The 15,963-nt window shown below is 33.9% G+C and overlaps 1 protein-coding gene across 15 annotated transcripts in view; it reads right to left on the minus strand.

Moving 5' to 3' along the window:
* CAMK2D (calcium/calmodulin dependent protein kinase II delta) overlaps window positions 1-15,963 on the minus strand; it is a 314,208-nt gene that overhangs the window by 295,289 nt on the left and 2,956 nt on the right. The window contains exon 3 of one of the 15 annotated variants that reach the window (XM_024245830.3): window positions 12,140-12,822. The exons of the other annotated variants lie outside the window; for them this stretch is intronic. Coding sequence (XP_024101598.1) covers window positions 12,773-12,822 — 50 coding nt within the window. The 3' untranslated portion in view covers window positions 12,140-12,772. Of the gene's footprint in view, window positions 1-12,139; window positions 12,823-15,963 lie in introns of those variants that run through there. 15 annotated transcript variants of the gene reach the window in all.

A 15,963-nucleotide genomic window follows, 5' to 3' on the forward strand; every position in this document is an offset into this window, starting at 1 on the left:
CAAAAGCTATTAACTGGGGAAGGTACAAAGAAGATGTCTTCCGGGACTTTGAAGTCTGAACTCAAGAAACTGTTTTCTTTGTGAAAAATAGGGTGGTAGAGAAGGGAAAAATCAGGAATAATTAGATTTTAAACAACAATAATAATAGCAATGGGAGAAGAAACGGGCAAAAGAATAATACAGTGGAAAAAACATTGTATGTAAAAAGAAAAAACAACACCAAACAGATTCTAATCACACCTACCTCAATAACAATTCTTGAGTTCATTTTTTTTTCCTCAGGGAGCAAAGTAAACCTCTGTAGTGAACTTAGAAAAGAAAATTTTAAAAAGAGACAGACTTTTTAAAAAAGGTATTAGGAATACCAATGCTTTTGGGAAAAGTTACCAAACCAAAAGCCCCAGTCATCACAGTCACTAAACCAGAGACATATAGATAGGAATGTAAGCAAGGCACAAGAAATAGAATATTCATGATGATGAACCATATTCAACTTTGGTAATATGACATCCAGGATGAACCAATTTATGTTTTCATAGCATGTACTACCTATTTCTGATCTATGATAATTTTTATCTATAAATAGTACTTTCCTACTGATAAAAACTACGTACAACCCTGAGCCATCAAAAGCTGGCTGTAGAGTCCTTTGTTTATGCAGAAAAATGGAATGAAATTGAATAGTAATAAGGGAAACTTAGATTGTAAATTAAAGATTTTCCAGGTTTCACTTTCAAGTAGAAAAAGAAATATGCTACTGAACATTCCAAAATGACATCAATCTGGCCGTTATCCCTAGAGAATAAAATTTTCTTTTCAATTTTTTGTTTTCTAACTGCCTCCCTCACCTCATCTCTCTGCTAGATGCAACTTGGAAGGAACATAATAGAATGATAATATCAAGGATTTTGCTATTAGCTAGTTTGGGTTTAAATTCCAGTTGCTCTATTATTACTAACCGTGTGAATTAAGAAAAATTAATGTGAACAAAAGATACCTCTTCTCCTTAAATCTTTTAAAAATGCCAGAATCTCTGCAGTCTCACGTTGCTGAGCCATAGGTTCCGGGAGCCATTTTTGGACACTTTGGTGCTAGATTCAAGGCCTGTACCTGCTAATGATTCAGGTTGTTACTACTACTGCACAATGCTTTTGGTTGTCTCCTTTCTAAAGTCTCCAAAGACCATCCAACTACTCAACCACACTTCTATTTCTCTTCTTCTCAGCAGAACTATAACTGCCCTCTTCTCCACCTCAAAATCTTTCGGTATGTGCTGTTTTCTCACTCTTGGTGCCCACTGAGGAAAAAGAATGCATTTTCCCCAAGCTAATCTCTTATTCTCACTCATGCCCACAACCTCCTCAACTGTGCCCAATAAATACTACCCTCTTTCTTTGCATTATCAGTTCTTCTCTTCCTTAGTCTTTTTCCTCTTCTTTCAAATAAGCTTTGGTTTTATTTATCCCCAGAGTTAATTCCCTGACCTGATGAATCCCTGGAATTACTCCCAATTCTCTTTTTCTCTTTTATCTTCCCTACTTTTTTTCTTTTTGAGATAAGAGTCTCGCTGTGTCACCCGGGCTGGAGTGCAGTGGCGCAATCTTGGCTCACTGCAAGCTCTGCTTTCCGGGTTCATGCTATTCTCCTGCCTCAGCCTCCTGAGTAGCTGGGACTACAGGTGCCCACCACCACGCCCGGCTAATTTTTTGTATTTTTAGTAGACAAGGGGTTTCACAGTGTTAGCCAGATGGTCTGGATCTCCTGACCTCGCGATCCACCTGCCTAGGCCTCCCAAAGTGCTGGGATTACAGGCGTGAGCCACCACGCCCAGCCCCCTATTTTCTTAAACAAGCAAGCTTTTGCATGTTATCTCCATTTGTTCCTTAATCCCAAGAAAGTCATTAATTCTTTATCCTTCAGCAAACATTAAATACCTATTTTATTTTATGCAATGTGCTAGGTTTGAGCATATGAAAACAAGTAACAGTCTAATGACCCAATCCTCATGACCTTGTCCTGAACACTACTGAAATTCTGCCATGTGGGAAATCAAGGCCTTTTTTGGTCTTCATTTCTCTCTACTTCTCTACAATTCTGAACATTACTAGCCACCCCTCCTTTGCAAAAATTCCCTCCCTCAGAATTCAAATCACTGCATTATCCTAATTTCCTTCATACCTTTCTGCCATATCCTTCCATTTATCCTAAACTAGCCCTCTTTTCATCCATTAAAATGCAGTATTTCCCTACACCACTATCCTAGGCCCTCTTTTCTTTCCTTTCTATACTCTCCATTGTTATCTTATCCACTAGCATAGCTTCTACTATCTTCTCCATGCAAATGAATCACAAAATTGATTATCATAGCCGCAAAATTGATTATCACAGTTTTATAGATAAGAAAACCAAGGCTTGAGAAGGTCACAAGAACTTGGAAGTGGTAGAGCCACTTCTTGAATCTTGACAATCTGATTTCATAGCCAATGCTGGTAACCTGCACAGTACATTGCATGTTCTCCAGAGGCACTTTTCAAGGACCACACCCAATTTTCAAAGGACTTTTTGATGTCAATGTGAATATATTGCGTATACTGCAAATACATATCAATTAATCATCTTCCCTCATCAAAATCAGTTCTTGATTCTCACTTCTCAACTAGTTACACGAAAACTAATTCTCCCCATGACTCAGCTTTGAAACTTCAGCCCTCCTACCACATCTGTTATTATCTTAAGGTTTCAGAATCTCAGTGTCTCTCATAATCTAGGCCAATCCATCATATTCATTCACTGCTACCAAGTAATATCACAGAGGCTCTCTTTAATGTGTCTCTGGTATACTTAAGAGCAAATTCGCAATTTGGTAAACTACCTTTACGTGTTTTTAACCTTTTCTTTCCTGATTTTCCAAACAGATTGTCTATCCTTTGCCCAAATAAACATTTTTGGTTCTTCCCTAAACATTGATACTTTCCTGCATTCCTGTGTCTTTTTCCTTTTCTTCCTTCTATGCACCGCCACTTCTGCTTCCTCAATGTTACCTTTCTTGCTTCTGCCATTAAATGTCGTCACTAGGCTACACTGAATTCTCATAATACTTTCTTCTGATACTGAAGATACATATATATCTTCTCCATAATTATCTATGTGTGTCTCCTATTCATCAAACCAGTTTGTAAGTTTTTTGTGGGAACTGATCATATATTATTATCTTTACGTCCCCCACAGCTTACTTTCGACAGGCATAATACAAATAGTTTTTCTCTTCTAATATCTTTTAGATAAAATGCTAACCTCACTTTCTTTCCTCATTAATAGTAGATATAGGCTGTCACATTCCTCAATATTAATGTTAAGCTCCCAAAGGTATTTGCAGAAAATAAGTGATGTAGAGTTTATTTTCTTGGGGATAAAGCAGGATATGAAATGTTTTAAAGATAGAACATTTTTATAGGAATAGGATTTCTGACCCAGAAAGCTGGCCAAATTCCAATCCAGGTAATTCACTCCTGTTCCCCTAATCCTTCTGGGATTTCAGCTGGATAATGCTGTCTCCTCCATTCTCTGGCCCAGGAAGGAATATGATGTACCCTACAAAACAGCTGCAACATGCCACACAGGGATGGCAGGCCTTACAACACTGGGCACAGGAGTCTCTGAATGTCCCTTACCCACACTCCAGAAGTACTACAAAACTCAATTAGGAAAGGTCTGAAGGTCTTTGAATGAAAGATGCTAAATAAGCATTAGTGTGAGTTACAATAATTTTCCAAAGACTCATTTCTCATGCCCTTTTCCTCTTTTATCCCCTAAGCTTGTTATAGAAGGGCTGAACAAATTATTTGCATTCAGGGTGAAGGAGAAATTATCCTCTCAAAGCTAAGTGCTATTTTTAAAATTGACCTTGTGTGTGTTCACTGTATATTTCTAATACTGGTATTTCTAAGTTTAGATTTATTTGGTTTGGATTATTTCAAAACATATACCTTAAAACCTTCTATCTGTTTTAAAGTTTGTAGAAGGTCAACAAATATTAACTCAATTTCTATAAATCATTATTATTTTAAATGTGATCTCAATGATCCTTTAGCCACCCCTGTTCATGCCTCAGAGCCTCTTTATTATTTTATGTTATTGGGAGATTATGGACATTATGATTATCGGCACTAAATGAAGGATACAGTGTTGCAGGTAACCCAATAATTGGTTCTCTGTCAATATAAGACAGTATATACTTTTTTCTTTCAAACGGACTTTTTAAAAGTTAACAATTAAATCTTGTTTTCCCTTTTCCTTATCACACAGATGCATTGGGTGAAGGGGGCAAAGTCAACCCAAGGAAATTTTTCCCAAAAATAACTTCAAAAGTTACAGAAAAGTAGGTCCCAATCCTATCTATAGGAGGTAAATAGTTCTCGTTGACAGCTTTTATTTTTCTTCTCTAATTCTATTAGAATGAAAAATGGCCTGAAATCAGGAGATCTACATTTAAGGAACAGGAGTGACTCTGATACTAAAATTCTACTTGAGGTGTGGAATTAGGATTTTTCCCAACCTGCTTTCTAATGATTATACCAACCCTGAGTCACTATTTTTGAAGTCAATAGGCTTCTGCTCTACTCCCAAAGTTCCTACATCAACCAAAAAAAAAAAAATCTACCATTAATAATACATATATATATATATATATATATATATATATACATTGAGTAAAACAATGATCCTTTTTACCCCCTGTAAACGACAAGGCAAGCAGTCCTCAAAACTAATAAAAATAGCAAAATCTTACATATTAATTTTTTTTACTGTTGCTAAAATTCTTCTAAAAACAGGGAAAAAATTGCATGGCTGGGCCTTGCTAGGGAGGCTAAATATTTAAATCGAAGTTGTCTTCTAAGTGAATGGACAATTGTTTCATTATTTAAATCATGGGCATAAAGAAGTGACTATTTCCCTACTACCAGCTTATGCCAAATTATAAACTATATCACAGAATTAATCTAACAGAATTTTGAACTTTTTTTTTAAAAAAAACATTCAATAGTTAGGAAAAGCATATGCAAATCTTACTGCTAAAAGTTCTAGGTCCTCAAATGTGTGTATCATAAGATGATATCGTCTGGGAATCATTTTATTCCTTTATGAATTCAATAAATACCTGTGGTGGGTGCCAAACACCACTCTTGACAATAGGCATTCAAGCAGTTAATAATGTCAGTACCATTTTTAGATACCTTAGTTTTGGATTTGAGCAGAAACCTATGAACTTTTTTAAAACAGTCATTAATCCATATTGCAACCATAGGAACTACCTTTTCTTATTTATAAATACAAACTGGATTGTCTACTGCACTTTTAAAGTACTAGCTGATTTTTTTAAAAAAATTCTAATTATCCTCCCGTCCTTTATTTTCTACTTAGTCACTCTTAATTTTTTGTATTGCCCCAAGGCTCACTAAAACAAAATATGAGGTAGGTAAGAGGTTAATTATTCCTCTCTTATCTCCTGCTCATTTCAAATAACTCAGTGTTGTAAAATTCTACAATCTGCCTTATTTAAGAAACTCCAACAGTTCTTGCCATACTTAATGATTCATTGGAAGAAAAAACTCCCATTCTTTTCACCCGTTTTTGCATGTTTCATGAAACTCTATACCTGATAAGTCGATCACCAAGAGTTAGAAACTGCTTATCTCAAGTTCAGTCTTTATTGGTACATTCCAATATTCTGGCTTCTCATGAGTATTTTTTCAACATATACTTTGAACTTGTTTTTTTTCCTACTTCTCTCTCAGTTCAAAACTGATTCTTTTGGAAACCCAGTTCAAACATCAGCTCCTCTAGGAAGTTTTCCCTGACCTCTCATCAACCCAACAGTTAGCTCCTACACTTCAGAACCCAGTAAACACTCCCACTGTTAGATTTATCAACCTGAATGGTAATTTTACTTGACTTTACATCTGTTCACCTTGAAAGAAGGGACTTTTGTCCTTTGTACCTTCATTTATCCAGCACCTAGCAGGACCAGAATATGGTGAATAAGCATTTTTTGTTAAATGGAAATTGAAATTTACAATCACGCTTCTTAAAATTCAATTTCTCGCTCGCATACTTTGTCATTGGTGGAAACATACAAAATTCACAGGAAGTAATTAGGCAAGAATAATTTTGATGATATTTAATCCTCTAACCCATTAATTCTCCTCTATGAATATTTTCTAAGAAACTAATCAGAACTATAAAGAAAAAGTTATACAAAAGAATGTTTATAATAGTGCCAGTCATCATAGCAAAAAGCAAAAATTAAAAAAAAATCCTAGGAATATCGAAATAATTAATTGGTGTTCTAGTCACTTAGTGAAGTATAATTCACTTATTAAGAATTCAAAAGATTTGCAGTACATAGGGAAATTTTATAATTTTAAGTAAAAAGGCAGGACACAAAATTGTAATATTTTAGTCCAGTATTCTGAAGAAAAAGAAAGTGACAAAATGTTAACAATGCTTGTTTGGGGGAAATGAACTACAAATGTGTCCTTCCCTCATTCTATTTTTCCACATTTCCCCAAATTCTATAATTAGAATATATATATTTTATGATACGATTATTTTAAAATGTATTTATACAAAACTGTAATAAAGATTTATTTCAGAGGTATGTCTGAAGTTTGTAATTCTCTCTATACCTAACAAATATTAACATTTAGTATTAAAGCATATAAAATTCACTTTATCAAAGTAATAAAATATCCATCATGGATACAATTTCTACAAAACTGCCAAAATGTACACCTGAACTAACTCCCCAAATCACTATTGCCACTATGATTAAAGCCTTTAAGTCATCATTTAAAAATGATAGGAATACTTTTATGAAAAGAATATTTTCTCATATGTAATAGCTATAAATAGAATGTAATATATAATATTAAATATATTAGAATAGATATTAGAAATATGTCTCTAATTTAGTATATATATTAGCACTGTAAAGCTATAGAATTATGAACCCCGCCCAGTGTCTTGCAACATATCACACAAGAAATTTCCTTGAGGAGAGAACACAAGTGCTTTTCAACATGCATTCTGTTTAAAGAGACTTCCAATACAGAAACAAGTACACTCTCCCTCACCAAATTTCTCAACTGAGAGACACAGCAGTTGAAACAGCTGGCCTCTAACTGCCTTTACTAAAAAAATCAAATATCCTCTAAGCTAATAACATCCATGATATGTATATCTAAAACTCTAAAAGTGTCACCATACTGCTTAAAAATGAGCTTTGTCAAAAAATAAATGAAAAAGTAATCAAATACCTCTGTAGAATGGATCAATTTTTTTTTAAACTCAAACACGTTAAAATAATTTAATCATGACATGAGTCTGGAATTATTAAAGTGGTGCTGATGGCACAGACCATGAAAATGTTAGCCCTCATTAATGAGCCACTTTATAATACATGGTTTAAAAAAAGAGTAGCAATAAGAATTTGGAAGTAGTTGCTCAAAAAGAAAATACTGAATTATACAAAACTCCAATAAAGCAGAATTTTTCATGACAGAACTTATGAAATAATTTGTGAATTAGAAATTAATTTATAGAGTTATTGTATGCTATTTGATATGAAGTCTTAGTCAATTTTCATTTACTTTGCCAGTCATAAGTTTCTCTTTGAAGCATGTCTATTTCAAGATACAGAATCTTATTTGGTCATGCAATTATTTGTCCACTTATCCAACAAACATTTACAAGTATCTGCAATATTCATTACTGTGCCAGGCGCAGACTGAAAGATAAACTAAGAAATGTCACCAAATGCCTGAAGGCCACAACATGTATGACTGCAATACAAGGGGAGAAATCTGGCAAGCTCCATAAGATATGAAATATCTATTGAAAGGACAAAGAAGGAGACAACAATCTCTCTGGCTAGAGAAAGTAAGGAGAGGTAGGGGAAGAAGTTAGAGACCATGGAGGAGGCAGGACCTGCACCGGATCTTAAAGGAGAGAGTACTGCAACAGTACCAGGTATACTCACTCCATTAGGAAGATGGAGCAGGAACTTTCTCCCTCCCTGTGAACAGATTGCTTACTCCCTTCTCAAGCAGGCTCACCTAATTTATTCAAAACACAACCTCGCACATCAATCTTTTCAGGAAATCTGTGAGACCAAACTCCCCAAGCCTGTCTCTGCATGCTCTCAAAGGCCCTGTGCACGCATCTATCACAGCCCTTTCACTAACTCTACTAAATGCCAGGCTGTCATCCACACTCATAGGCCAGGAAATACTTGAGGAAGGAATGTCTGTCTTTCACCTCTGTATCTCTAAAACTTATCAAATTGCCCAGCAAAGCAAGTGCTAAAAGATCTAATGATGAGCTGAATAAACGAATAAAAAATGTGCAACTATTATCTACCAAACCCATTTAGGAGGCTATCTAAAAGAGTTGAAGCAGCCAGGCACAGTGAGTAGCTCACACCTGTAATCCCAGGACTTTGAGAGCCAGAGATGGGGGATTGCCTTACAGCCAGGAGTTCAAGACCAACCAGCCTGGGGAACACAGAGAGACTCTGTCTTTACAAAAAATAAAAACAAAAACTACTTGGGCATGGTGCCACATGACTGTAGTTCCAGCTACTCAGGAGGCTGAGGCAGGAGGATCACTTGAGCCCAGGCATTGGAGGCTGCAGTAAGCTAGGTTCTCACAAATGCACTAGAGCCTGGGTAACAGAGAAACTGTGTCTTAAAACACAAAACAAAGAGTTGAAGCAAAAAGAAAAGAGAGTTCAAATTGGGATGGTGAAAAGGAAGAAATGAAAAAGGTGTTGAGATGGGATAAGAAAAAGAAAAAAATCAGTCATGCTTGAAAGCTTAGAAAAATTATTGTGCCATTCACAGAGGGGGAAAGTTGATGAGTCTACTGGGAATATGCTGAGTTTGGGGCTGTATTAACCCTCAGCAGAAATTCAAATTATCCAGAACATTGCCTCAAAAAAATGCAAAAGTACTTATTTCCTCAACAAAACATCAAATTTTAATTTAAACACTAATAGCATAATGTGGCATATATCAACTATCCACAATTTCTTTATAAAACAGAAAATTTCGATAAATTTTCACTTACTATATTTACTTTAATAAGTTACTTTTATATAAGTTATTCATGCTTTATTTCAATGTGTATACATTATCATTAATAAAATTTCGGCCAGGTGCGGCGGCTCACGCCTGTAATCCCAGCACTTTGGAAGGCCTAAGTAGGTGGATCACGAGGTCCGGTGTTCGAGACCAGCCTGACCAACATGGTGAAATCCCGCCTCTACTAAAAATCGAAAAATTAGCCAGGCGTGGTGGCACGCACCTGTAATCCCAGCTACTCAGGAGGCTGAGGCAGGAAAATCGCTTGAACCTGGGAGGCGGAGGTTGCAGTGAGCCGAGATAGCACCACTGCACTCCAGCTTGGGCGACAGAGCGAGACTCTGTCTCAAAATAAATAAATAAATAAATAATTTAAAAAAAAATTTTATCAGACATAGGAAGAAAATTTCCTGTCACTAAAAAAATTCCAGATAAATTAAGTATTGCCTATATTTAAGAGAGAGGGTAAAATTATATACTAATATATGAGAAGTAATGCATTTTATTCCATGAGTTTACACATATATCGCACAAAATAAAATAAAATACAATTTACCTAGAAAATGGCCACATATATTTATTCCATGAATGAATGACTGGCCCACTGAGATCAGCCAGTTAATTAAAAAACTCCAGGGTATGAAGAAATAAAAAGAGGTTTCTATCCTAAAAAAGTTAGGGATAGTGATTAGCTCTCGGGGAGATACAAAGGATAGGGATCAACAAAAAGCGCACGGGTAGCTTCAAAAGTAGGGAGAATGTTCTAGTTATTGAGTGGAGGCTTATTGGGTGCTTATTGTTATAAAATTAAATATATATGATATAATTATATATATCAAATTTTATGCAATAAAACTTTTAACATTCCTATGTAATCAATCTAACTAAAGGAAAATAGGAAACCTATTGTAAAACAATTAACTGTATATAAATATTATATCACAATACTTTCTCTGTGTACCTTTATACTACTTGTTGCACCTAAGTTATTTTTCCAACAAATATAGAACTTGACAATTTTATATTTTTCTTTAAATTGCCACATTTTTGTAAGAATTTGCTACATACAACATTGTTCAAAAGGAAACCACAAAACAACAAAAATTTGTCTTCCATTGTTCACTGGTTAAACAAGATGAACCAGAAGAGTAGAACAGCTTTCTGAGTAGGTTTCTCTGGGCTTCGGTTAAGGGCTAAGTTTTTGTTTGCAGTGACAACTGAATCATTTAGAAGAAGTAATCCTAGAAACTTACTGTATAGTGAGATATTTTTAATCAGTTAATGAATTAAGTTTACCAAAATACTGAACTCCTCTTTAACTATTTTCCTACCATTTTATAATAATAACATTTTTCACTATATTGTTTTCCTTCCAGAAAACAGCATGGAGGGACTGTCTGAAACTTCACTTTGATCTTGTTACAGTAGCATTTAAAAGACTATCTTTTCTCACAGGTTGGAACTCTAAATGTATTTTCCCAAAGAAATACTCAATTCCCCACACTGCAATGGGAAGATAAAATGTAAGGCATAGTGTTTTGTATGAAGGACTCTGAAGTTTGTAAGATCAGTTAAGCACACACAGGTAAATATAGAGAGGTTAAGATATGTTCTCTCTAACAGCAATCAACAGGAGGTGACAGTGGAAAGAGTCAGAATTTATAGTCAGAGAAAACCAGATTGAAATCCTGACTCTTATCACTTACTAATTTTGAGGCCTTATACAAGAGCCTCAGTATCCTTTTTTAAAATGGACATAATATTGTTCTAGGAGGCTGCAGTGTGGATTAAATAAAATAAAACAAAGTATCTTGTAAATATATACCTATTGTCTCATAGAAGGGGCTCTTCAAATATTGGCTATTAATATTTATATTTTTCTAAATTATTATTAATGATGAAGATGGTATTATTGATTTTGGTAGTAATAAACATAGTTTAAGGAGTTAAAATGAGACTGTAACACAAGAAAAGGGGGTCAGGTAACTAAAAAAAATCAATGATGTCATTGTGTCATTGTGTGTAATTACAATGATAGCTAAGAGATTTAAAAACAAAACCAAACAAACTTAACAAAAAAGCTGCCCTCTCTCCTCTTCAAACCTACCAATTTCCCTATGCTAGAGTAAGAGAGGTTATGGTAGATGAAAGGTCTATGATTTCTCCTTAAGTATTGCTAAATCTCTCTCAACTGGAATTAAAGGAATTTTGTCACTTAAGAAACAGCCTACTTCATTTAAAATAATTTTATTCTAAAAATAACTGTATACTGATAATTACAACAAATTTACCATACGAATAACATAACATTTTGTTATAATCAGATATTTAAACTACTTTGAGCAACTTCCCCAAATAATTTATTTAGACTTTTTTTTTTCAGTTGGGTGGAGGGGGGCTGGTACTTAAGCCCCATCTACATTATAGCTTTCAAAATTTCTTTAAATCAATACTATATGAAAGCCTTTCTTTATCTCCCTGGGCAGAAATAATCTTGTCCTCCTTTAAAAGCCCATAGTACTTTATTCATGCTTGAATTGTAATGCCATTTATGTCTTCTATTATGTCTATTTAGGTAGATAGCCTTTATTTTTCCTAACACTGTCCACTGAAATCATTTAATATTTATTAAATAAACACATAAAATAAAGACGTGAATATGCTTAATGATCTATAAAGTGATTTGAAATATAAAGATATGTTTTAGAGTTAAAATATTGCTAATACTCCATTTAATGCATTGCAGTGTAGTTTACTAAAAATACTACTGTAACTTAAAATCTTTAACACAGACTCTATATAATCATTAATTGCCAATGATTTATTAAAACACTGCATACATTACACCCCAATAAATGGGGAAGACTGATATTAAAAAATATACCAACCCAGCCCTAGAAGTACTATGAGTCAACCTCAGTATAAGCCCAAGGAAAAGACTTTAAAAATATATTAAAATTCTAAGTTAGATGCCCAAGAAAAGCCCAGTACATTTAAGATTTCTAGTAATTCGTGATTATTACCATTAAAAAGATCCATAAAAGGTGATATATTGCTAAATTTTAATTTTTATATTCAGTTTATTCAGCATTTCAATGAAAATAAGAAGTATTAATCTAATTGTCTAAACAAAGTTCTCACACAATCAGGTAGAGGTTTACACTAGTTATTAATACCACAGTATGGCACCTGACAACCACTTTCTTTATTAAGTTTTCTTCATTTAATGAAATACAGAAAAGAATTCTATTATTTCCTGGAGGTGTGGATATACTTTTTTTTTTTATTATTTGTATCTCCTAACTAGTTCTGAATAGCAGTAATGTTTTCATTCAATGAAAGAAGAAAATAAATGTTTAATATCAAGACCTATAGAAGAATGTAAATACAACTAAACATAAGTAAAGGATACAAAATAATAAGGATGACACATGCCACTTCTGGGTCCATAACTGAAGAGTTGTGGAGATTCCATGTACAAATATAAAAATGATTTACTAATTTTTTTCTTAAAACGTTGTTCTTGCCAAGAAACCTTCAAATTTTAATTTGTCCAATTGTTCCAATTTGCCAAATCAATAATGTATAATCAGAACTTAATCCATCTACATAGTCTCAGTTCTACTTCCAATTCAAGACAAGTAACCATGAAGCTGAGAAATTACAGTACTTTCTTGACTGCCTGGATGCCAAAAATAAAAGAAAAGTAGCAAGAATTAGTTTTTAACATCCCTTTTATAACATCAAAAAAGGTTACTTAGGGATATATATATATATATCTATATACACACACACACACAAACACACACACAAAACATTTAGATTTTATAGATGAAGCCTAATTTTGCATACATGGTCAAGTAGTTTTATAAAGTCCTGATTCATGTACTACTAATATCACCAGTTTAGGAATTAATAAAACTAGTAAAATCAAAGAATATCAAAATGACTTAACTGATTAAGCCTGAAGTTTTACAGAAATATAAAATGAAATCCCTTTTAACTTTAGCAATGGAGTAGAGGTAAAATATACTTGTAATAACTTATTTTTTAACCCTATACTATAATGTATTATATTTTACAAAAACAGTGACTGTGACACATCAGAATCTATGTAACAGTCAAATGGTTTCTAACGATCAAGAAATACACTGGGAGATGAATGTCAAGAAGCCATTACTTCCACATAAAATATTTTACCACCACGAGGCTTTGAAATGCAAAATAAATCACAGGTACTATTTCTAAATTATCTGCCATCAGAACCATCAGTCCACTGGATTCTGAACTGCAGTCACAGCTCTTCTTGGACTTTATACAATTTGACAATGGTGTACAGTTCTAAACATGTATAAATAAACAGAATATCAAAGCAGCAGAAAAAAATTGGCTTTTGTTAAGTACTAACCTAACTGTGTTTGGGATTAAAATGGTGTAATTTCTAATTCTCATGGTGAAAATATAAGGCAAAAATTCTATTATCACTATTCAACATTTACTAAGCATGCCCTCAATGCCCATCTAACAAAAACTGTTTAGAAGATAGAAATTACATATAAAATATAAGATGCTTGAGATGCTTCCATACTATTTTTTATTTTCAAAATAAGCCAAATTATATACGAGTGTACTCATCTACATGCTCAGTATAATGAATGTTCTATGCATGCACATGCTAACACAAAAGGTAAGAAATTCTTCAATTGACTCAGAGTTCCCCAAATATGGTATGTATGACTAACAGCTGAGAGGAAATACAACTGAAACTGTCTGCTGGAAATCCATTAAAATCTAGGCACAGAAAAATGCCTGGTTGATAGTATAGTTGGATGTGCAAATTTATGCAGGAATGTAGCCAAATTTTTGGCAATTCCCTCATGGTCTTATATTTATTAACAATAGCCCTTTCTTTTTCAGTTGTAATGTTACATTTCAAGAACATTAGTGGAGCTGGAGGACCTGCCTGGTCTTTAAAACAAATAGACTAAAGGCTTGGGTATACGGAGTCATGGAATTTCAAATACAAACAAAAATTTGCACAAAAAAAGTATGCTACACAAAAGCTTCCATATGCAACTCTCAAAAATCAGTACCTCAGAAAAAACAAGCATACTATTTTGCAATTCTTTCTACATTTGCCTTTGAACATATTCATTATTTTAAAAATTTTTCTGCAAAAATGATTTGTATCATATTCTCTGAAATGAGTGTTATTAAAAGAATTCATATGTTAAGACATATCCTCTTAATATACTACTTCACGGATTTATTTTCAGTATTTGCTTGTTGTTAGGAGTAAATTAAGTACTTAACTCTTACAAGTCATTTAACAACCACATTTGATTCTCGTTACTCTGTACTGAGCCCCTTCTATGCTCTCAATTCTGTGGAATGTTATATCAAAAAATGAAAGCATGGTATTTTTTTCTTCAAGAGTTTATAATTCAATATGAGTACAAGTTAAACAAATGTATTCATTCAAAGGCACAAATATTCTACAACCAGCTCTGATTAGTGTGACAATATAAAATAAAATTGTTGACCATTTTGAAGGAAAAGTTCTGTAATTTTTCAGGAGAACAATAATAAGAGGTAAAATTGACACAATACTTTGCAGTTTAAGAAATGATTCTCATTGAATTCCCTGAATCCTCAGAACACCCCATGAGACTCCATGAGTATGATTTCCCATTTTACTGATGAAGAACCTGATATCCAGAAAAGGAAAGAGACAAAACCAAATTTATGCCTAAGTAGTAGCGCAAAGACTCAAACGTAGTTCTCACAGCTAAATCAAGGCTGCCACTGGATTTATAAGCTCTTTCATAAAAGTAATCTAATTTGATCATTATGACAATTTTATTAGATAATAATAGCAGATAATATTCATTGACTGCATATAGTGGGGCAGGTGCTGTTCTATGCTATGTTAATTCATTCACTCCACACAAAACCCTATGAGGAAGGGTTCTGTTATTACTCCTGTTTTACAGATGAAGAAACTGAGGCTCAGAGAAACTAGTTAACGTGCTCAAGATCACACAGCCAGTAGGTATGGGCAGCAGAAGTTAAACTCAGAGCTTCTGATTGCAGCATTAATAATGTTCTTCACCACCAGCTCACTCTTAGGTAGGTTAACATACAACAGGTTAAGAAACTTGCCCAAAGTCACAAGGAAAAAAAATTGCAGAGAATGGGCAAGAAGAATGTCTCCTAACTCTTCACGCTAGTTCCTTTTCCTAAGTAGAATAATTAAAATCATTACATCCAGAAGGGGTAAAAAGCTTTGGGACATGTAGGTAGTTCTTTGAAGCAGAATATGAGCAAGTAAGGAACACTGGTGGAGTAGCAAGGAGAAAAGATTCCATCAGGCCAAAGAAGGCTTCTTCTCCACAGATTGAAGGGAAAAGAGAGTAAAATGTATGTGATCAGGGATAAGTATATTTGTTATTCTGATTTAGGGAGGACAAATTCAGATGAGTGAAGAGGGATGGCTCTAATTAAGAAAGTCAGTAAAAGTGAAGCACTACACTGATTTGTTTTGAAAGAAACACCACCAAAAATCTTGGAATAGGTATTGTAATGCTTTCAAAAGAAATGATACCCCCACCACAGCCAAAAGTATCTAGCACACAGAAGGAAGTAAGAGAAGCACTGAAAGATTCTAACTATACATTTTCATTTTTTTAAATTAAAATGTCACTTATAGTTTAGCAATTCCTTTTTGTTGTTAAAACCTTTCTGTGGAGTAGAGACTAAGAGAACATAATTGACATAACATTCTTCTCATTAGTTTTCATACCATGATTCTATGGTGCTGATT

This window comes from Pongo abelii, chromosome 3, assembly GCF_028885655.2.
Source record: "Pongo abelii isolate AG06213 chromosome 3, NHGRI_mPonAbe1-v2.0_pri, whole genome shotgun sequence".
In the NCBI taxonomy this organism is placed as follows: Eukaryota; Metazoa; Chordata; class Mammalia; order Primates; family Hominidae; genus Pongo; species Pongo abelii.